Source organism: Solanum dulcamara, chromosome 12 (assembly GCF_947179165.1).
Source record: "Solanum dulcamara chromosome 12, daSolDulc1.2, whole genome shotgun sequence".
Classification (NCBI taxonomy): domain Eukaryota; kingdom Viridiplantae; phylum Streptophyta; class Magnoliopsida; order Solanales; family Solanaceae; genus Solanum; species Solanum dulcamara.
In genome coordinates, this window is record NC_077248.1 from 62,231,103 (window position 1) to 62,255,389 (window position 24,287).

Genomic DNA, 24,287 nt, shown 5'->3' on the forward strand with positions numbered 1-24,287 from the left:
TTATTTAATTAGAGATTCACATATCATCCACTAGTTTACTGCTTTTTCTTAGACATTTTCTTCAACTAAACCATTAAATATTGCACTCATCTTGTCTTTGTTATTCTTTACCCAAAGTCGTAGAGGCCGGTGGGATATCCTCATCTGCCCTGATTTAATGGAGTTTAATACTTAATTATTTTCATTTACTTGAGTCTATTTAACCTTAAAAAAAAGCTATAACAATAAAATATTTAATAAAATCTCACAAATGGGGTTTGAAGAAAATAGAGTTTACGCAGTCTTTATTACTAACTCGGGGAGATAGAGATTGTGTTTTTGAAAGACTCTCGACTCAAGTGTATCAGTTTCAGATATAAAGAAGAAGAAAATAATGAAGAAAACGTAACAACTAATAAGAGAAGTAGTGCAAAGCCTAGACGAAAAGAATATGAACAACAACTAAATAGTGCATTAGCCGAAACACAATAAATGGATGGTGATAGGTATCAAAAATTAAAACTACAAGAATACGACTAGTACATCGATAAACACCAACAAACCGGAACCCTCAAAAGCAAGGGAACACTCCACCACCTACTAATCTTGTACCCTAATACACGTTTGTTACACCATTTTATCCAAGATCATGTCCTCGATAATTTGAAGTTGCACCATGTCTTGTCTCGATAATTTGAAGTTACACCATGTCTTGTCTAATCACCTCTCCCCAATATTTTTTGGGCCTACCTAGCTCTCCTCTTCCCTGCTACATCCAACCTCTCGCACCTCCTCCCTGCTGCTTCTGCACATATCTGCTTCACATGTCCAAAACCATCTCAATCTCACTTCCCTCATCTTGTCCATCACGGAAGTGATTCCTACCTTATCCTGAATAGACTCATTCCTAATTTTATCACTCTTAGTATGCTTATACATCTATCTCAGCATCATAATTTTCGAACATATAGAGTTTTTAACCGGCCAACACTCGACCCCTACAACAACGTCGGTCTAACCATGACTCTATAGAACTTACCTTTAAGTTTTGACGGTACCTTTTATCACACAAAATTCCAGAGAAAGCCTTCACTTCATCCACGCCGCACAATGTGATGTGTGGTATTGTCATCCGTGTTCTCACTTTCTTGGATTACAGACCCAAGGTACTTAAAATTATCTTTCTTGGGGATAGACTTTGTGTCAAGCCTCGCTTCTACGCCTGCCTCATGCATGACATCACTAAATTGCACTTCAAATACTATATCTTGGTCCTTCTCAACTTGAATGCCTTATACTCCAGAGTTTGTCTCCACATTTCCAGCCTAGAATTAACTCTATTGTGCATCTCATCAATCAATACTATGTCATCGATAAATAACATGCATCGAGACACCTCGTCTTGAATAAACTGCATCAATTCATCCATCACTAAGGCAAGACAAAAACGGGCTAAGAACTGATCCCCGATGCAACTCCATCTCAATTGGAAAGTGCTCCGACTCTTCTCCCACCGTTCTCACTAGAGTTTTTGCTCCATTATGCATATCTTTTATCGTCCTAATATATAAGCTATTGGTAATACACCTCTAACCTCCCGACATATCTAGAGGACTTCCTTCTCGAGACTTTGTGGTCTTCTTTCAAATAAAAAAAATAAAATAAAATTTTACAATAATAATCTATATTCAGTATAATTTTATGAATAAAGTCAAGACTCATATATATATATATATATATATATATATATATGTGCCCGTTTGGATGGGCTTAAAAAAGTAACTTTTATGTATGAAGTGCTTTTAGAACTTTGAAGTGCTGAAAGTTATTTTTATAAATAAGCAGTTGAGTGTTTGGATAAAAGTGCTTATGATGTGAATTTTAGGGTTAAAAGAATAAAAAAAGGTAGTTTGGAAATTTAGTTAAAATATAAGGGATATAAAAGTAATTTCCATGGTCAAAGAAAATGACTTTAAGCACTTTGGAAAAAAAAAGTTAGGAATTCTAACTTTTCATTTTTGACTGACTTTAAGAACTTTATGACTTAAAGTCAGCATTAGGCAAACACGTCCAAAAGCTAAAAAGGGGCTTTAAGTTGGTTTTGACCAACTTAAAGCCAATCCAAACGGGCTCTATATGTGTAAATTTTATCACCTATCTTTATAACTTTAACAAGAGGTAAAATTATTTGTGGCCAAGTGAAATTTGTAGTAGTGTGGTACCAACCCCACATAAACGTGGCAATGGCCATTAAAATATCTCTAATTAGTAGGTCCTTTGAGAAGGCTTTAAGACCACAATTTTGAAGAAAATGATTCTCTACATAATCAAATTTGTGGACCAAAATGGAGACAACTCATCCACAAACCAATGATGACCCGTCTTTAGATTTACATCCCTCAAATAATCTTTACCCAATTTCCACGGCCAAGAATCAAAGACTGATTTTTGTTACAAAAACCTCTCCATTGAGATCTGTCAATTAGATATTTTTTTCTTCAAGAAAACGAAAAGAGGTTTGTTATTTGAGAAAATATTGGTGACCCATTTTAGATTTGGAGGTGTTAAATGGGTGAAGCATTGATGTCAAGTTTAGGAGGAGGAGGAGATGGTGAATGTTTGAATAGTGTTTTGCCAAAAATGGTGCTTAGGGTTTTATTGGTTGAAGCTGATGATTGTACTCGTCAAATTATTGCTGCTTTGCTTCGTAAATGTAGTTATAGAGGTTGGCCATCTTCAAAAAATATGATTTCATTTGATCATGAATCTATTATTGCTGGGTTTTCTTGATTTGTTTCCATTATTTCTGATCTATTTGTCATTCTTTTATTGTCAAACTGGAAGTTCATGTTGAGGAGTTATGAGGGGTGCATAAAAAAAATGGAAGAAAAAAACTCTGTGTAAGTTAAACTGTGTTGATAGTTGCAGTTCTTTTGAAAATATGCAAGTGATCTGTAAGTTGATGAGTTCTTCTTTTGAAATAATCAAAAAGAATAGATTTTTGAGCAAAAACTTCTTGAAAATAGTTAAATAAACTCTCTTTGTTTTTAATATACTCATTATTGTTTTTTTTCTTGGTATGAAAATGTCTTCTATAAAGTTTCAAACAAACGCCACCTTTGGTCTTGGGCGACTGCACTCATTACATTAAGTTTTTGGGTTGCTAACTTGATACTAAGCTCCCGTTTGGCCATAGATTTTGATGTTGAAACTTGAAATTTTGAGTTTTTGAAGTTGTGTTTTGACATGCATTAAAAAAAAAATTGAAGATAGATTTTCAAAACTCTACTCCTAAATATTAGCTAAGATTCTTTATTTTCGCTCCAAATTATGTTAAGGATGATGTTTAAGTGATATATGTTGCCCTTCATAGAAAAAGGTATTCAAAATATTTACTACATAAGCCAGCAAAATATAAATAAAAGTTGGTAAGTCTCAGATTGCACTTACTACCTTAATGTTTTGGGTTGGATTATCTGATCTTCTCCCAAATGTTTTGTTGGATGAACCAGCAAAGACTTGGACAGTGGTGTAGTCTCTTTGGATATTAAGCAAGAAGGAAATAGAAATGTTTCTTTATTTGTAAGCAAAATATATTTTTGTGTCCTTTTTTCCCTTGTTTTGGGAATGGATATAGGATTTTTGTTTAGGCTTTTAGCCTGGCTGTATCTTCTATCGTTCGTCGTCTGTAGAACCATTTTCAGCATGAAACTTTCAGTTACTGAGAAAACAATCCTTTCTTTTACTTGTCCTCTTTTCTCCAGGTAATAGCATGGAGGATATAATATCACGCTCATCCTGCACCTGGAGATTTCTAGTGGTATTATAACTCCATGTATTCCTCCTAGTCTACGATTCTGCTTTTGTTAACGCTCCCCCACCCGCACCACCCCTTAAAAGAACATGGAAAGATGTAATGTATCTGTACAAAACATCCTGCCTTGAATACCATTGACTGATATGATGGTGTAGCTCAAAAGTATTACTTAACGTTCTTACTTGATTCTTGGTTAATTGAAGAATTAATCTACCACATATTACCAACCCGACATCGACCCCTTACATTTTGTTTTTTCAGGATCTTTCTGCGATTTGTAATTGGGTTGCCTGAGAGGCACGTATTCACTTTATGTTTAAGCACACTGGCAATTCTTGTGGTGTGACTGTGTACATAGCATCTTGTAAATTTTTTACACTATGTTTTTTGAAACCAAAGAAATAATAAGTTGTTTGACAAAACAGTTGCTGCTGTTCCTGATGGTTTGAAGGCATGGGAGACACTAAAGGAAAAGCCTCATAACATAGACCTTGTATTGACTGAGGTAGAGCTGCCGTTGATATCTGGATATGCACTGCTTACTTTAATTGTGGAGCATGACATGTGCAAAAACATACCTGTTATAAGTATGTTTCCTTGATCTCAGCTCTTATTTAAGTGTTCTGTCTCACAGGGATTGTAATACTTAATCTGCCTAGTTATTATGCAGTGATGTCCTCTAAAGATTCCATTAGCACAGTCTTGAAATGCATGGTTAAAGGAGCATCCGACTTTCTCATCAAGCCTGTAAGGAAAAATGAGCTGAGGAACTTGTGGCAGCATGTTTGGAGAAGAAAAACCGTATGTTTTGTTCATTCCAACTTCTACATATCTCGAAATCAAAATGAAAAAGAAAAGAGAACATTTATAAATGGTTATCAAATTTAACCAGTTGAATTAACACAAGTTATTTTATTCGACTTGAATGATCAGCAAAGTGCTAGGAGCCATTGTCGGGATGAAGCTATTGAAAACCAGAAAATTGTAGCAGCTTCTGAGAATGACACTGTCACGACCCAAAATGAGCAATGAGTAGCACCCACACTTAACCTCCTAGGTGGTAGAACCAACGATACAAACCCCAACTTATATTAACGATTCAACTTATAAAAAACGATAATAATGCGGAAGCTCAAATCTTGTTAAAGTAAGAATTAACAAAAGCCACCAAAATCTATTACGTAACGTTCCTCAAAATCTGAAAGTCATCACATAAAGAACATCTAAATTCTAAAACTAAGTCTGAAAATATTAAACACCAGAATAAATAAATAACATAATGTGTTCGAAAACTAAGGATACTATTTCATGACAGAGAGAATCTGTCACTAGCTAGAAGGATAGCTCACCCTGCAATCTGATGAACTGGAGACTGATTAGAGCTGAGGTCGAGTCGAAGTCGAGGGAACACTCGTTGCACTCCACGAAATAAAATAAAGAAAAAAAATACAAGTAGGAGTCAGTACGGGACAACATGTATTGAGTAAATATCATCGGCCGACTCAAAATAAAAATCAATATGCGTAAAGTAATAGGGAAAAATCAACCATACCACTTAACAGGTGGCAACCAACAAGATCAATGTCAAGTGACAACACAATGAACAATTACATAACCAATCGACAATATTAAGATCATACATGAGGACTTAGGCCTCCACATCACACTTTTTTGGGAAATGAGGTATTGGAGATTGAGTAGCATTAAGTCATGTTAAGTTGTTTTCCTTTAATATTACCGTGTCGGAACGTGACACCCGATCCAATAATAACGTGTCGGAATGTGACACTCGATCCAAATATACCGTGTCGGAACGTGACACCCGATCCAAATATACCGTGTTGGAACGTGACATCCGATCCAAATATAATTAATTTATCATTCTTTATTATTACATTCCACTTCATTAATAATATTTTATCAAGCCTTCTTTATTCAAGACACCATTTTTGATAAGGCAAGTTCAAGATTATGGATTTCAAGATCTTGGGATTTCAGACAAATCATAACAACATACCAACCATCCAAACCATAACAATTAAATGCATAGTAAAATTCACACATTACTCAATGACTATCAATCACTATTAAGAGTCTATCTATGATATAGAATAAAACCATAACCTACCTCAACCGAAGAACCGAAGTAAAGTAAGCTAATCCACCAATTTTCTTCCTTTCTTCAATGCCTCAGACCGTTTTCACTCTAAAGCACTCGCGCTGCGCCAGTAAGTTTTCTCTTTGTTCTTTTGTTTCTTTTCTACTTAATTATATATCAAAATTAATAAATCCTATCCTTTTCCTTTAATAATTAGTATAGAGTATTAAATAAATTATCAATTTAGCCCACTAATTAAAGAGGAACTGACAACAGTTGCGAGTCACAAGTAAGTGATACCTTCTGTGTTGACCTCATTTGACTGAGATATATGAGCTCTGTCATCCTGTACTTCATATATTTTGATGTAACATGATTATCTTTATGTAATATTATATATGCCAACTTTAAGCTATATTTTGTTAAAGGTCATCTTTTTTCAAGAAAATAAATCGACTAAGTGAGATAAAATTCTGATCTTCTTTTGCACTCCAAGATGTCAAGTGCCATCAGTTTTTCTGCGGATATTTGATTTACATCATTTAATAACAACATATCCAGCGAAATCCCACATGTGGAGTCTGAGGAGGATAGAGTGTACGCAAACCTTACCACTAATCTCATGGAGATAGAGAGGTTGTTTTGAAAGACCCTTTTTCAAAGTAACAGTCCCAAGAAAGGGAGAATCGCAATATATACCCAGTGAAATCCCACTAGTGGGGTCTGGGGAGGGTAGGATATACACAAACCTTACCACTACCTCATGGAAATAGATAGGCTGTTTTCGAAAGACCCTCGGCTCAAAAGTCGTAGCTCCAAGTAAGAGAGCAAAACAATATATATAGCATAATGGCAAAAAAAACGAAAATCGATGCAAATTTACGAGACAAGAACAATACCGATAGCAAAGTAATATGATAATCAAAGGCAATAACAACATAACTATAAAGGCATGCCTATACCTACGACCACCCTAAACCGACACTCGACAAGAAATCATTCTATCCCTACTAGCCTTCTACCTTAATCCGTGACTTCCACTCCTTTCTATCTAAGGTTATGTCCTCGGTGATATGGAGCAGCGCCATATCTTGTGTAATCACCTCTCTCCAATACTTTTTCGGTCTACCCCTAGCCCTCCGCATAACCCCCATATCCAACTGCTCGCACGTCCTAACTGGGGCGTCAACACCTCTCCTCTGCACATGCCCAAACAATCTCAATCTTGCTTCTCTTATCTTGTCTGCCACAGATGTCACTCCCACCTTCTCCCGAATAACCTCATTTCTAATCTTATCACTCCTAGTGTGTCCACACATTCATCTCAACATCCTCATTTCCACAACATGCGTCTTCTGAATTGATTTACATCATTTAAGTTTGAAAATTAGTATAATTTCCAAAATGAATGATAATGATGCATTATGAAATCACATAAAGAAGAACGTATTTCTAGATTAGATTGGTTTCATCGGGTTTTACATAGAGATGACATCTTCTGCCAACTGTTGTGCAGAACTCTTGCCTCATGCCTTTCTTGATAGCTGATAGTGTGTGTATGCCAAATATGCAGGGTGTTACAGATATTAGACATAAAGATGATATAAATATGTGCAACGATGGAAGACCTGAAGAATGTGTTGAAATGGTCGAAAGATCATTTATGCCAGAAAGTAAACCACTAGGTATGGCGAGCTATCCCTTGTGTTCTCTCAAATTTTGGAGCTATATGTCTAAGCGTTGAATTGACAAACTATCATATGTAGCAAACATGACCAGCTCTGGAATGGGAACTTCTTCCGGCAGTACACCTGACAGCGGAGTTGCTACTGGTTCAGAAGAAGCCACTTTTTGTGCCGAACCAAGGGTTACGGGTAATGAAGTGCAGCATGGATGTCATAGTGCAAATACGTGTACTGCTGATGAAGTTGATTGCCAGTTGAATGAACTCTATTCTGCACCCTGTACTAAAGCTGTTGACTTGATGAGGAATTTTGAAAATTACTTGGCTCATAGTGATGGCCATTCTCATGACAGCAGAGAGAAATCAAATCTCGCTTCCAGGCTGGATCTTTCTTTGAGAATCTCTAATCCCAGTTGCTTAAATGTTGAAGCGTCCTGGGAGCAGAACATGATCAGTCATTCAAAAGCATCCGCCTTTTCTAAGTGAGTTTTGCATTTATGTTCTTTGACATTCTAGTTCTGAATTGTCCTCTTTGCTTAGCGGATTCCTCAAATATGAAGGAACAGTTCCATCAGGAAGATATTCAATTCCTCAGTTAGTGCTCCAAAATTGTATCATAGTCTCTATAGGATGGTAGTATTTGTACTCTTTAAACACAAAAAAGTGTAAGTAGAGTGAGTAAGCCACATTTCAACTACTGCATACTGCTGTTCCAGCAAGTTAAGATTTGTGACGATTCTTTATCCAGGAATGCAGCCTGTTTTACCGGGTTCAATTTTAACCCAGTATTTTGACATATAGATTGTAAATATAATATTTGAAAAATTACTAAAATTTCCACAATTATTATTTCAAACCATAAATTCTGGGGCATTGAATTCAATTGTAAAAATTTAAAGGTTGAACCCATCAAGTTTAAAATCTTTATTCCCTTCAGGAATTAGTCACACTACATAGGTTTTGGTAGTAGCAATTTCTCTTTGGCAGTTGAGATGCAATACTGGTGGCAGCGCCATTCATGCATATTATGCAGTAGGGAGAAAACTAGTAAAAGCCATCCATTTAGGAAGCTACACGGTAGGAGTTGTTACTTTTTGTTGCTCATCACTGACTTTGTTCGTGGCTATTTCGGAAATCAACATCGAGAAAGAGTATCAAATCTATGAAGAACCTACACTAGACCAAGTCAAAGTATAACTGTTCATATTCACGTTAAACCTAGTTACTCATCTTATTGGAAATCCCAAAAGATCAAGATTGGAAAATTCACCTTAGCTGTTTGAGTGTAATGGAGGGTGCTTAGAGTGTGTAATGCTGCCTTATACTTATGAAGACGCAGTTTTAATGGAACTATCTTACCTTATCATGAAAAAAGAAGACTCAGGATGCCCTTATTTGCTAGTTTAATTAGTTTTTGCTTTCTGGCTGATAACTTTTTTGAAATATTACCAAAGCGTCTCATATTTTATCCTTGATGGCCTCCCCTCTCTCTAGTTACAGGTCCAATAGAATGTTGTTTCTCTGCACGTTTTCTCTGATAAAAGACACGAGTATATTATACCTATGTATGAACATTAATAGAGCAGTACCTTGCAGAGTGAAAAGTTGAGATTGTATAGTAATTTATCTGGCTAAACTATCTTACGAAATACCTTAACTGCTTAAATTAGTTTCCAGATGCTATCTGAAAATTGACTAAAACTTCTTTTTATCAGATATGAAAATAAGAAGACGTTGCAACCTCTTTTCCCTGGATTGAGTAGCAATTCAGCTCCATTGAAGGAAGGCTCTAGTGCCTCTACGTGGCAGTGCGACGCTTCATTGACTGAGAGTCAGGAAAACGAAACAGCTCTGGTTATGCGCCAACCAGGAAGTTGTGAAGTTGCAATATTAGGCACCCAAGTAAGCTTCATTCCAGTCGACAGGGTAAGGTCTGTAAGTGACATTCACATAAATGCTTCAGTTTCCAATACACAATCAGGTTCTCAACAAGTACAGAACCGTCGATCACAGTCTCCACTTCCAACAAGTTCTTTGACTTATTCAACTTCTGAAGTACAAAATCTGGATCATGACAAACAACCATTTAATGATAGTACATTTCACTCTGAGGATAATGCGGAAGAAGAAGAAGATAACAGAAATTTAGTAACAGTTGAAAAGGCAAGATATGATAATGGAACTTGTGAATCTAGTGATTTGGCAAGTGGCGTGAAAAATAAGCTCAGTAGCTCTCATTGCGGAAGTAATTCTGATGAAGCTGTAGAAAGTTCCTTCCCAGTTGCAAGTCCAGAGAGAGCTCCTGTTTCTGAGAGTGTGAATTACAATGATAGGACAAGATCAGAGAATCACAGCACCAGTCAAAGGGAAGCAGCACTGATGAAGTTTCGTTTAAAACGGAAAGATAGGTGCTATGAAAAAAAGGTATATATAACCATAGTGCTAGTGCCATTATCTTTACTTTTTTCCTGTCACTACTTTTCTGCCTTAAATATTTTCTTCAAACTTGTTCTTCAAATCGTTTTCTTGAGCTGAGGTCTATTGAAAACAGTCTCTCTACCTCACGAAGGTTGAAGTAAGGCCTGCATACACCCTCCCTCCCCGAATCCCACTTATGAGACCACATTGGGTATGTTGATGTTGTTACTAGTGTCATTATATTGCATTAGTTTTAAACGAATGGAGCTAGAACTAAGCTTGAATGATCAAAACTGTGGACACAACCACTAAATTATTCACAAGTAACCAACATTTAGTTAAGTATCATCTATTTGTCTTTCAGTAATACTGATATCATTTTTGCACAGGTTCGATACGAAAGCAGGAAAAGACTTGCAGAGCAACGACCACGAGTGAAAGGACAGTTTGTTCGTCAGCTGCAAAACGGAACTCAGCCTTTGTCGAAGGACAAAGATGAAATGCGAGTAGTCCATCAATGAGAAAAATTAGGTTTTAGGCAAATGTAGCATAACCATGAAGATAGGTATACAAGTTTGTAGTTTATGAGTATGTTGTATGTGTATGTATTGTAAGCTTGGGAATTAGGGGATTGATGATAGTTGCAACTCAAGTTGTTTCAATTTTTGTTTGGTTATTGGTTTATTATATGTACTTGACTTAGTAAATGGAATTTGTCTTGCATTAACTTTGCAAGTGCTTGAGAATTCATTTGATTTGTGTATTATGTAAATAGTTGCACTAGAGTATTAAAAGGAGAATCCTTCATATTTTTAATACAATCTTTACCAATTCAAATATATATATAAAATTTGTTTTGTGTCTACTGCAACCACCTCTCTACTTCACAAAAGCAAGAATAAGGTTAGCGTTTTTCAAATCCCACTTATAAGGCTATATTGGGTATGTTGTTATTGTTGTGGTTCCATGAATGATAAAATACATAACAGACATCTGACTTTACCTGACAAGTAAATGCTTCAACTTTGCGTATGCACTTTTAGACACTTCAACTCGTTTTTGTTGTCTCAATTGAACACTCCAATTTACAAAATGATCATATAAACAATAATCGTAGGAGATGTCAAATTGCTCCACGGCAACTCCAAAACCAAATGTCATGAAACTAAATACCAAAAATGGTGACAAAAGTACTTGCTATTTTCTGGGTGTCATCACATCATAAGACTCCACCGTTATACCACAAAATTACACATTTTAGTGGCAGCTAGTCAAGAATCTTCTTCCTAAACTAAAGTAACATAAACAGAAAAAAGAATTTGCATTGAAAACAACTAGCTAGCTAGCAAAGAGAGAACCTAATTCCCCTCTTTTCCCTTCTTTTTTTCTTTCATAGATTCTATCTTTTTATTCCACCTTTTTTCACCACTATCACTCACTTAACAATTCAATACAAGCTTTACTTGGTTTTAATTACACTTGATCATTTGTAGAGAAAATTAAGGCAAAATGAGTGATAATGAGCAACAAAAGATTCAAAATGAAAGTGATGATTATCCTCAAAAACCTCCTTTACCATCCTCTAATGATCCAAGGAAATATCCATCATCACCTAGAAGAAGTCCAGCCAAAACTTTGTGCACTTTCTTGTTAATTTTAATCTTCTTGGCTGGCCTTGTTGTGCTCATATTATGGCTAGTTTATAGACCACACAAGCCAAATTTCAGTCTAGTTGGTGCTGCCATCTATGATTTAAATGTTACATCACCTCCTTATATGTCAAGTACCATGCAATTCACAGTGTTGGCAAGAAATCCAAATAGGAGAGTTAGATTGGATTATGACCAATTTTCAGCTCTTGTTTACTACAAGGGTCAAGCAATTACACCTCCAGTAGTGCTTCCACCTTTATTTCAGGTAAAATTCACAAATTTTTGATTTGTTTGTCTGAGTTTGACTTGACACGAAATTTAAAAAAATAAATAAATTTGACACAGAGTTAAAAAAAGTAAATAAAACTTTGCTCCCTTTGTCCCAATTTATATTGGTGGCACCGTTTGTATTTCGAGAGTCGAGCAGATTAATTTTGAATCATTTATTTTTTTGAATAAAAATTACATATTTGACTACTACTTATAAAAAATATTATAAGTCGCAATTATTGATAATTTATGATATTTAAAATATATATGAAAAAATTACGGTAAAAAATATTTTTGAATTTCAAAATCCAAGAGCTCACATAAATTGAGACGAAGGGAGCATAAATTTTAGCTAGTATAATTATTGTATAACTGCATACAATCATAATGTATATACTTCGTCTAGCTAAAAAGGTGTGTTTGGTCAAACTTTCAAAATTTGTTTATCTTGAAAAGTTCTTTTATTAGCAATATTTTTTGAAAAAGTACTTTTGAAGAGCGTCGATCCAACTTGTGATTGACTATTTAATTTGAAAAACACTTTCGTCAATATTAAAGCTGCAATTTGTGCTTACCCAAGGTGTCAAAGGTACTTTCGAAGAAAAATTACTTTTTTAGCTTTTGAAAAATTGCTAAAACTCTTTAAAATAAGTACTTAATTGTTAACTTTTGATTTTAGAAAACACTTTTTACTTCCTAAAAACTTCGCCCAATAAAGTACTTATTCCGATGAATAAACCCCTAGCCAAAACATAGACAGAAACGTGAATCATATTTTCGTGAGCTAATTTTTTATAACGTTTTTTACTTCAGAAAACAAAAAGCACGATTATATTATCGCCATTAATAAGAGGTGCATCGGTACCTGTGTCGGTGGAAGTAGCAAATGGATTACTCATAGATGAAGTTTATGGAGTTGTGGCATTAAGACTAGTACTTATGGGGAAAATGAGATATAAAACTGGAATTGTAAAGACTAAACACTATGGAGTTTATGTCAAGTGTGACATGTTGGTTGGGTACAAAAAAGGGTTTATGGGTCAAGTACCTTTACTTGGTTCTCCAGATTGTCAAGCTGATTTATGATTTTTTTATTTTTTTTGAGAATAAAAGACAAAGTGTGTACTATGAATATGGAGAATTGTTTCTTCTAAGACCAACAATTACAATGTTATAAATATAATTGTATGTTAAAATTTCAATTAGTGCCTCTTCTCCTCCTCTTACAAATTAAAGTGAACCTTTCTTCAAGTTTACTTATGTTTTTCGTTTCATTTATTATGCTTCTCATGTTGGAATATTGTTAGGGTTAGTTTATTTCTTGATCTAACACTTCTGAATTCAGTATTTTCGACTCATGAATTTAATTTTTTTTATATGTAAAGTTATAACAAATAATAGGTTTAAATTCATATTTAAAGATTGAACTTATAAAAAATAAATTTAAATTTTGAATTCGATTCTTTAAACTCTTTCTTGATTTAAAAGGTAGATGTTGTTGCCTCCTATATTTGAAACAGTAAACTAACAAATAAATAATGTAAAAACATTTTCAAGCCTATAGTTTGTATGTATGTCCTTTAGAAATTTAATTTCCTCTTTGTTGTTCAAATTTTTTCAAATTAATTTTTCACATAATAGAACAGAAATCTATTTTGTAAAAGTGATACTTTAATTTATAGAACTCCAGTGAACTAAAATGTCGACCAATTAATAGATTTGATATCTTTAAACCGTCAAACTTTAATGAATACTTAAACAATCATAAGTCACCCAATCAACTCTCTAATTGTCTTTGTTCTCATTATTTTATTTGATTTAGTATCTGATTTTAATATTATTTTATATTTAAGGGTAATGTATTTCTATAAATAATCTAAATACAACATTTTTCATACGTAAAGAAACGAAAGACACCCAATTTAATTAATTCAATATTAAGTATTTTAGTGAAATATCATAAGGATCAAAATTAAAATTTATCATACTAATTAAGGGATTTTAATATAATAGATATATAGATCTCTTTTTCGTCTATGCTTCAATTTGCATAGATTTTAGTCTATTTGGAATCAAATTCCTTAAGATAAGAAATTGATTTTTCTAATATATATATATCCATTTCTTTTTTATATTAAATAATTTATATTACTTTTCCCACGTCTTTTATATTGTTAAATTATTTGTTTCTTTTCTTTTCTTTTTCTGCTTCACCTTTTAAGTTTTCAATGTCTTACTTTTTTTTCTTTCAAATCTTACCTTTTGCTTTGGTATCTTTTTTAAAAACTATTTTCGTATGAAACGTTCATAGTAATTCTTAGTAATACGTTATTCTTTATTCTGTTTTCTTTTGCGTTGACTAATCCCTTCTTTATATCCCAATAATATTTTTCATTTTCATATCATATTTATCTTATTTGGGATTAAACTCAAACGGAGAACAAATTGTTTCATTTTTGTGATTGAGAAGTAAATTTGAGTTGTTCTACTACCGGTAAGGGCAATATTTAGGATCAAATTCAAATGAATGGCTAAACTATTTTATTTTTGGAAAATTAAACTAGATGGTAAACATTACTAGTTTATTATTCTATATGGGTATAGTTTCATTTTATTATCATTCATGGATATATTTTCCTGAGACTTACTATAATTCATTTGTATATTTCGCTATATAATTCGTGTATTGCGTTTGTATAATTCGCTATACAATAGCGTTTGTATAATTCGTTATACAATTCACAGTTTTTGTATAACGTTTGTATAATTCGCTATACAATTCGTAGTTTTTGTATAATGTTTGTATATTTTGCTATACAATTCGTGTACAACATTTGTATAATTCGCTATACAATTTGCAGTGTTTGTATATTTTGGTATACAAATAATTTATGGGTATAGCGTTTGTATAATTCGGTACAACGTTTGTATGTTTGCCATTATAAGTAATTAGGGAAATTATACCCATATAGAGTTATTATGCTTAAAAGATTTACCATATATGAAATTTTCCCATTTATTTTCCATAATTGAGGAACATTTTCTGGCTCACTGTTATCTAAAATTTATGGATTAGTTTTGTTACGATCGAAATAAATAAGTGTCATGCTAAAACTAGCAAAACAAACCTCGATAGATCATAAGTAAGAAGATAAACGAGAAATATACCAAAAGAGATACAAATATTTAATGTGATTTGGTCAATCGGCCTACATTCATAAGAGGAGATGAATAATAATCCACTATATAAAAGAGAGTAAAAAAATATCGAGTGAAATGACCTCGCACAATTCTCTCAGAATGAAAAGCTATAACGACTTGCTTCCGTCGTTACGGATAAGTAATAGGCAAGGAATTCGGGACAGAAAACTTCGGGTAGTACAAGGAAAATTTTGAGCCTAAGCCATACTTGGACGAATTCTGAGTCAGGTGAGGTCTAGGGTGATCCAGAAATAGATGGGGGATTGGACCTATAGTTTGATTGATTTAGTTGGTATTCAAAATGACAAGGAGCCTGTATGGCTTTATGGAATCACAATCGGATGAGTAAAACTACTGGAATAGATCTTGGAGTGAAAGATATATTTTAAGGCATTTTGGGACAAGAGTGTGTTGTAAAATGGGAGACTTTGAGACTCTTTACGAGCTCTATGTCTCCACCTATCCCGCTAGGGCGGAGCCGCCAGAGCAGGATGGTCCAGCTGTGGCGGGATAGACATGACTTAAGTCTGGGAAAAACCCCTAAAATAGTATTTTATCTGCAAAACTATTCTTAAGAAGTAAGGAGGCGACCCAAGGCTCTTTTGACTTATTTTTCCACGATTCATCACGCCAAAGGTAAGATTATTACTCTCCTACTTTTTAATTCGATTCCTAAAATCTAGAATTATGATTGGTAATCACTGGGGGAGGGTTTTGGCCTGAAACTAGTGGTGGAAAATAGCCCTAGATGGGGGTTAGGATCATTGGTTGGTCTAATAAGGGTAATTCGTGTAAATTAGACTATTATATTGATCATTTGTATGTATTTGCTGTCTTTAGACCAAGAACAAGCTGAATGAACCTGAAAAGTGAAAGTTCCTGCGCTCTAGAATTGTCAAAGCTTGATTTCGAGGTAGGTAATGGTTTGTCTTCCCGTATGTGATTCATGTACCTGTTAAATTACTCCAATGTATGCATATGTGTATATAAATAGGGAAGAATGAAATGAACTATATGAAATGACTACTTACTAGCGATGACTTGAGATGAACATGTTCTTGGTAGATATGATAGCTGGACTATTCAATGTGATTGTGGTTGATTTTGTATGCTGGGATCGGATGTCATGTTTCGACACATAATTGAATTGAGTATCACGTTTTGACACATAAATTGAATCGGTTATCATGTTTCGATATAATTTTAGACCAGGTATCACATTCCGATACACAATTTGGTGTCTATAGGTTCCATAAGAGAATCTTTATGTGAAATTGCATGATAAATTGAGACTGATGAACTATGATTATGTTGGGTACTGGTTATGAGCTGTTAATGGTTAAGTCTTTTTTGCATATATATGTGCTTACTGTGTTGTATTTACTTGTTCATGTCTCGCTTACTGGCTAGCCACATGATCCTATCAGTACACTGTTGTCTTTGTGTACTAATACTATACTTGCTCTATCTTTGTTGAGTACAAGACATATTTAAACAGCTGTTGAGCGACCTAGAATAGAGGACCACTAGCTGCTAGAGTTCAAGGGTGCGCTAGTTCTTTCAGGCTGTCATGAGCTCTCTTTGTTCTAGTCCTTCTTTCATGACAAAGACTTTGTTTAATTATTTTTATGGCTTTTGGGGTTGTATCGCCTTTCCTAGACTTGTTATTTTGTTTAGAGTTTTGGTTGGTACATCAACCTTCAGGTCATAGGTGTTCAATTCTGCATCTTTTGGGTTGTTGACTAGCTTTACTGAGTTTATGGAAACTCAGTTTTATTCTAAGTATTTAAACTCACTTCTACAACCTTAATTCATTTTATCTCTTGCGATTGTTGTTAGTTGGACTGAAATAGTAGTTCTTCCATCGGAGGGTTAGTATGGGTATCAATCACGATGGATCGGGGTCATGACAAAAGCTGTTCACACAAGTGTTAGCATAACACTTGTGTCTCACAAATTCTCCCCCTAAACAAACTCTCAAAGCCCTTAAGGCTACAACGTAAATGCTACCAAGTTAGAAAGAATGAGTCTCTATTTATAAAGTCATAAACCTTTTCTTACAAGAGAGAAAAGACTAGCGAAATATGAAGATTTTGTGTTTTTCATTTTAGGAAAATAAATCCAATCATGATAAGAAACTGACGGTAAATACCCAATAATCTTTCCCTTGGCCTGAATTTATGACAAAATAAATTTTCTCCACCTTGGTCACATAATCTTTTTTGAAATCTCCTCCATTAAATCTATGTCTCGACATAGAGAACTTCTCTGATAAAAATTTTCCAACAAAAATTGTCATTACTATCAATAGGTTGCGGCTAGAACTGGACCGCTAAAATAAACAATTCTTTTTAATTTGGCTCTGATACTACCTTTTGCATATTTCATAATCACCTTTTCACCTGGAGTTGAATTTGTTAAAGAAACACGAAGAGCTTCCCAAGAATCTGGTAGAGTATTACGAAGCCAAAACCTTTGTATTTCATTATTAAAATTGGGCGGAATGACCTGGAGGACCTCTGTACTTGACTCCGTTTGTCAGTTGAACCCTCATATTCATCATTTTGCCAACTAAACCCTTAAATTCATCAGAACACAATAGTTTAAACTTCTCTGACCATTGACCAAGCTTATATGACATTAATATTGATGAGTTGAAAATATGCGTGATTAGACGCGTTTGAAAGCGAGTTAAAACAATATTTTACTTTAAAAAATTAATTAAACAATTTTTTTTAAAAAAATATCTTCTTCAGTCCTCCCTCATCCACCCACCCATCTACCTACCCACACCTTTCTTCTTCTCCATCAGCCCTCTTTCCTCCGCCCCTCACCCCAACCCCCAACTTTCTTCTTTTTTCAGCACTTTCTTTTCTGGCGGAACCCATCGGTGGCCCTCTAAAGTTGGCACCAACTTTCACTTAGACACCTTAAATAAGCTTTGTTCATTTTAGACACCTCAAGTAAGGTTCCGATGTGTCAATTTTCATCAATCATAATCTCGAATTTATGAGCAACAAATACGGGATGAAACATCTTCTTCAAAAACAATACATCTTTCATCTTGCTTTTTCATATATTTTAGTTACCCCCATTTAAACACACCATCTTAATTATATTCCCCTCCATCTAAAAATCAAATATAAAAGAGAGTACAAAATATCGCGAGAAATAACCTCAGACAATTCACTCAGAATAAAAAGAGGTTCACACAAGTGTTATGTTTAACACTCCTGTCTCACAAATTCTCCCCATACAGTGAATTCTATCAAGTTAGAAGATAAATCTCTATTTATAAAGTCATAAGCTTTTTCCTACAAGAGAAAAGACCAGCCAAATATGAAACTTTGTGTATTTTCTTTTAGAAAAAAGAAAACATAATTATGATAAGAAACTCATGACAAATACCCAACAAATTTCTCATAGGATAAAAGAGAAATATATTTATGTAATAATGATACTTCAAATTTTAGAACTGCAAAGAACTCAAATGTCGGAGAAAATCACGTGACTCAACTATATTTTTGTTTTGAAAACAAATGTAGAGAAAAAATTTGAGATGACAAATAATTCAGATTTTGATGTCTTAAATTTGAGGTAAGACTACTATTTTTATAGACAATGAAAGGGTAAAACAGAAAGGTGTTTTTCTTATTTTTCATTCACACCTTAAAACCCTACGTGAATGAGAAATGACTATATGATGAAAATATACATGAAAAAATTGAGTGATTCGCTGTAAAAGTTAATCGCATCTAAAAAGGTGAATTTTCCTCTAAATCTTCTGTAGTTAACATATGTCGGATATAATCGATCAATCAGTGGATTTAATATCTTTGAACCATTAGAGTTTGGAGTATACCTAGACAATCATAATTCACACAATCAATCATTTAATCGTATGTGATTCTTACTTTTTTGTTCGTTTCAACCATCAATACTACTTGATCTCATAAGTGTCCAAAGAATTGGCCTTACAAAATTTTTTTGAAGCTGCTTACACTTCACATCTACATATGTGCTTCTTAAACGTGCAATCTTGTAGATACACTATCTGATAATTTCATAACAAACTTGAAAATCATTAAAAAACATTGACGCTTTATCCTGGTACTGAACATTGTCTTCATCATAAGACTGGACCAATATTTTATTTTGACAATGTTGAATTGTCAATCATAACTTTATTTTTCTCTTTGTACTTAACTTGGAATCTCTAGTCTTTTAGGTAGAGTTACCGTCATGTTGACTTGACTTTGGTCATAGTCTTATTTCCTTTGATGGTTTCTCGACTGCCTCTCCAGTTATACTTTTTTATAAGTGGATCGACACATTATACTTTGACATTATATAGTCAATTGTGAAAATGTCACTTAAGATAGTCATCTAACAATATTATGTCTTTGTTGAATGTGACGGTATTTTTCTATACATAACACTCCTAACCATTTCTATTGTTGCTTGATTCGCAATGTATGCATATTAGTGCCAAATATTTTGAGTTATCCAGAGTCATTCAACTTTTCATCGACCTCAACTAAAGCTACTAACTTAGATTCCACTATAGAGTGTTGATGCAGGCCTGTTTGGATGATTTTCAAGATACAATTTATCCACCAATGATAAAAATGTCCACTTATGACTATAGTTTCAGTTGATCTAGATGGATCGAATGTCAATTTGGATCAATTCTTGCGGCATTTTAACCCGAAACATATCTAATTACATATTAGTTTTAATCACGTAATTTAGCTTACCCACCACATCAATTATGCTCAAAAGACATGGATATACGTGAATTAATTTTCAAAATTTAGCTAAAATATGGATAAAATATGATATTTAAGTGTATAAATATGCTCGAGATCAAATTTGAGACCCAATCATAACTGACCATCCAAATTTATATGTTCGAAATTTCTAGGGCTGAATTTGAAAGAATGTGAACGAACAAAAGATTTTCAATTATTTTTGAGTTAATCCAAACGAGTCGAGTTTAGGTCACATGGACTAATAGTGTCACCTATTTGAAGTTTCACATGTGCCATCTAATAATTTCGTTAAAAGAATGAGTATTTCTTGTTCAAAAATTAACATTAAGGACAATTGAAGTCAAATGGTGAAAGAGGACATTTTAACTCAAAAACTAACATTAAGGACAATGTGGATCCAACAGATGAAAGTAATGCAAAGTTAAACTATTTTCATTATGTCATGGACATTTTTAATTCTTTTTTAATTGTAGATTTCATATTCAATCAAACAACGTATGATATTCACTCAAACTTAGCCCCTTAAACTTGGCAAGTACTACCAAATACAAGTATCTATTAAGTCATTGTTTGAAGGCCCATTTGGACATGTGATAAAAAAATCATGATTTGAAGTCATAATTGAAATTAAATTTGTTTAAAGTTGAAAAATTTTGTTTGGACATGCAATTTAAATTTTTTTAAGTTATTATTTTCTCATAAATATGAAAATTTCACAAAATTTGAAAATTATTAAAATTTACTCAATTTTTATACAATCTTACTTAATGAGCAAATCATAATCTTTTGTGAAATCAGGAAAATAAATGAATCGTTCTTGTCTTAGGTATGTATGAACAAAATATTGAAATATTCTAGGCGTCACATTGATAAATCACATATTTCTATGTTTCATTTATAAATGAATATTTGTGATCACAAGCTTCTAAATATATATAATTTTATAAAGATCCACTAATCAATAATAGTAGCAAGTAGTAACTTGTTATTCTTTAACATAATTCTTCCACATAATACATACAATCTCATCATTCAGAGCATGAACCTTTTATATAAAATTTAAAATGGTGGATCCTTTTATTCTTAAAAAATATAAACTTATGGGTCAAGTTTTATATTTTAAAATATTTGAATCATGATTTGGAGACTGAAGTCCCAAATCATTTGTTTTTTTTTGGAGAATTTGTGATTTCAAATTATGATCTTATATCGCATGTTCAAATACTGATTTGAAATCATGACTTTCATATCACATGTCCAAATGCAAGCTAATTTTGAGTGACTATCTTATAAAAGTTGTCAAGTTTAAGGGGCTATCGTATATTTAGTCTATAATAAAAGAAGGAAAAAAACATGCGGCTTAACTAACTCAATTCCTGAATTACCTTTTATAGTGGTACTTTAAAAATATTGAGGTCTTATAGTAGATAATAAATACACACGGAAACACTTATTCATTCAGATATAATTAGACAAAGATATTATATACGAGAGGATACACTTATTATGTGCGTGGATACAATGTATTTAACTGCTATTAGGTTACAGATACGATATATTTTATTACATAATATAACGATCTGTTCCTATCGTTATGGATAAGCCAATAGGAAAAGAATTTGGGCCAAAAAACTTCTAAGCAATAACTTGAGAATTTTGAGCCTAGGCCAGACATGGATGAAATCTGATTCAGGTGGGGTCTGGAATAATTCGGTAATGGATAGGTGATTAAATTAGGAGTTTGATCATTTGAATTGATATTTAAGACATTAAGGAGTTTGTACGGCTTTAAGGAATCAAATTCAAGTGAGTAAAACTCCCGTAATTGATCTTGGCGTGAAAGAGTTATTTTGAAACGTCAAGGATTGAGGGTGTGTTGTGAAATGAGGTCTTGAGAGTCAAATTCCAAGTTTCTGTCTTTGTGCAACCCGCCACGACGAGATTATTCCTTCTATGGTGGGTTGTTCGCGCTATGGCGGGCCAGTCACAAACAAAAATGGAGAAAAGTCTCAAAAACGTTATTTCTTTGCAAATTTCATTTTTGGAGAGCAAAGGACGACCTACGCCGATTTCTTTCCAACTTTTCCACCAATCTTTTCGGTAAAGGTAATTAATCCATTCCTCTAACATATAATTTGATTCTTAATCCTTAGAATATATAGGAATTAACTTGGGGGAAGATTTTGGCTTGAAATTAATGGTGGGAAAAGCCCTAGTTGGGTGTTAGGATCATGAACTTGGTCAAGGGTTATTATTTTTAGGGGAAAAGGTTATATTTGCCCTTGTACTCTCACAAATAGGTTATATTTTCCCTTCGTTATACTTTTTAAACATATTTGCCCTCCTCATCCAACTTTAGGGTCATATTTGTTCTTGTATTCTCAAAAAGGGTCATATTTACGCTACGCCGTTAAATCCTCATGCCATCAATATATTTGCCCTTGTATTCTCAAAAAGGGTCATATTTACCCTTGTACTCTAAACAAAGGTCATATTTACCCCTATGCTATTAAATCCTCATGTTTCACCTTAATTTTCTTATGTAATTTATGGGACATAATTTTTCAATTAAATATTTTAGTTCATTTATTGGAAAAATGGAAAAAATATATTAGCGCATTTATTAAATAAGTTATTATCTCATTCATTAAATAAATTAGTAAATTAATAGGGAGAAAAATTTCTCGGAGAATTCATATATACGGATATGTGGATCTTCTTGGACATATTTTTTAATAAATATTTAATAAATGGGCTAATAATTTATTTATCCAAAACGTATTTTTTTCAATTAATTTACTAACTTATTTAATAAATGGGTGAATAACTTATTTAATAAATGTGCTAATATATTTTTCTCTACTTTTTTTTCAATAAATGGACTAATATATATAATTGGAAAAAAATATGTTCCATAAATTATATAAGAAAATTAAGGTGGAACATGAGGATTTAATAGCGTATGGTTAAATATGATATTTTTTAGAGTATAGGGGCAAATATGACATTTTTTGATAGTACAAGGGCAATTATATTGATGACTTGAGGATTTAACGCATAGGGGTAAATATGATCCTTTTTGATAGTACAAGGGCAAATATGATCCTAAAGTTGGATGAAAAGGGCAAAAATGTTGAAAAGTACAATGAAGGACAAATATGACCTATTTGTGAGAGTAAAAAGACAAATATGACCCTTTTTCCTTATTTTTGTATAATTAGGGTAAATTAGGCAATTGTCACTATTTTTTGCATTAATTATTTGTTTTAGACCAAGAACAAGTCAAGAAACCCCTGAAGGGGAAAGCACAGGTTCTTTAAGGGTATTCAGGCTTGGTTTCGAGGTAGGTAATGATTTACTTTCTTGTATGTGTTAAGTATGTCTGTTAACTGTATTGATAATATTGCATGCATGTATGTGAATAGGGAAAGATGGAATGAATCTAATTAAATGACTATTGTAACCAATTACATGCAATCAACCTTTTATTTGACTGTGCAAGTGTGTGAACTATTCACTATGATTGTGATTGTGATTGTGATGATGGTTATTGGATCGGGTGTTGTGCCGACACATAATAGATTGGATACCACGCCGGTACATATTGAATTGGGTTTCACGCCGACACATATTGGATCAGGTAACACGCCGGTACATATTGGATTAGATGTCACACCGACACACACGAAATATTGGATCAGGTGTCATGCCGACACACTAACAGTTTGGGTATGGGTCTCATGAGATGATCATTGTTGACTATTGTATTTGAGATTGACACTTTGAAACTGTATATTGCTCATGAAATGATAGTTGGTAATGTGTTTTTGTATATGTTTGTTTTACTATGTTATGGTTACTTGTATATATTTCACTTATTGGACTGGCCGCGTGATCCTACCAGAACATTGTTGTGGTATGTACTGATACTGCACTTGCTTTTTTTTTATTGAGTACAAGGCATCTTCAGGTGGCTGCTGACAGACTTCAGCTAGGAGATCATTGACTTGTCGAATTCAAGGGTGAGCCAATTCTTTCAGGCTACAGTGGATTCTTCTCAGTCATAGTCCTCTTCCTTTGGACTTAGACCTTTCAGACTCTGTTTTATATTATTGTTTTCGGGGTTGCACCACATATCTTAGACCCTTTATTTAGTAGTTTTGGTACAATGACTTTCAGGTTCTTGGAGTTAATTTTTACATATTAATATTTATTTGTTTGATTAATTTTCTGAGTTTATAGGAACTCAGTCTAAACTATTATTTAAAATTGTTTCCCCATCTTTAAATGCTTGTCTTTTTCTGGTATCACTTAGTCGGATTAATGTAGGTGCCACTCATGACCCAATTTAGATCGTGACACATAAATATCATATATATGCGGATACACTTGTTAT

The 24,287-nt window shown here is 33.5% G+C and overlaps 2 protein-coding genes across 4 annotated transcripts; both read left to right on the forward strand.

Annotated features, from left to right (window-relative positions):
• Positions 1 to 2,300: 2,300 nt before the first annotated feature.
• LOC129875952 (two-component response regulator-like APRR5) lies at positions 2,301 to 10,751 on the forward strand. 3 transcript variants are annotated; one of them, XM_055951209.1, is made up of 8 exons: positions 2,615 to 2,704; positions 3,744 to 3,799; positions 4,222 to 4,383; positions 4,456 to 4,597; positions 7,468 to 7,579; positions 7,661 to 8,060; positions 9,294 to 10,002; positions 10,386 to 10,751. In XM_055951209.1, exons 4-8 carry the CDS (start codon positions 4,469 to 4,471, stop codon positions 10,515 to 10,517), a joined length of 1,482 nt encoding a protein of 493 aa, XP_055807184.1. In that variant the 5' UTR covers positions 2,615 to 2,704; positions 3,744 to 3,799; positions 4,222 to 4,383; positions 4,456 to 4,468; the 3' UTR covers positions 10,518 to 10,751. The 3 variants fall into 3 exon arrangements, with proteins under 3 accessions (XP_055807182.1, XP_055807184.1, XP_055807183.1); XM_055951208.1 differs by having other exon boundaries at positions 4,467 to 4,597; XM_055951207.1 differs by lacking the exon at positions 3,744 to 3,799 and having other exon boundaries at positions 2,301 to 2,704; positions 4,467 to 4,597.
• Positions 10,752 to 11,431: 680 nt separating this feature from the next.
• Positions 11,432 to 13,117, forward strand: LOC129876566 (NDR1/HIN1-like protein 1). Its single transcript, XM_055952027.1, has 2 exons — positions 11,432 to 11,913; positions 12,732 to 13,117. Exons 1-2 carry the CDS (start codon positions 11,506 to 11,508, stop codon positions 13,002 to 13,004), a joined length of 681 nt encoding a protein of 226 aa, XP_055808002.1. The 5' UTR covers positions 11,432 to 11,505; the 3' UTR covers positions 13,005 to 13,117.
• The last annotated feature ends 11,170 nt before the right edge of the window (positions 13,118 to 24,287 follow it).

Bases quoted from the DNA above. Each gene is read 5' to 3' on its own strand.
- LOC129876566 (XM_055952027.1), top strand. From the start codon at position 11,506: ATGAGTGATAATGAGCAACAAAAGATTCAAAATGAAAGTGATGATTAT. The intron at 11,914-12,731 runs GTAAAATTCACA...TTTTTACTTCAG, and splicing joins TGCTTCCACCTTTATTTCAG to AAAACAAAAAGCACGATTAT.
- LOC129875952 (XM_055951207.1), top strand. From the start codon at position 2,548: ATGGGTGAAGCATTGATGTCAAGTTTAGGAGGAGGAGGAGATGGTGAA. The intron at 4,384-4,466 runs GTATGTTTCCTT...GTTATTATGCAG, and splicing joins CAAAAACATACCTGTTATAA to TGATGTCCTCTAAAGATTCC. The intron at 10,003-10,385 runs GTATATATAACC...ATTTTTGCACAG, and splicing joins ATAGGTGCTATGAAAAAAAG to GTTCGATACGAAAGCAGGAA.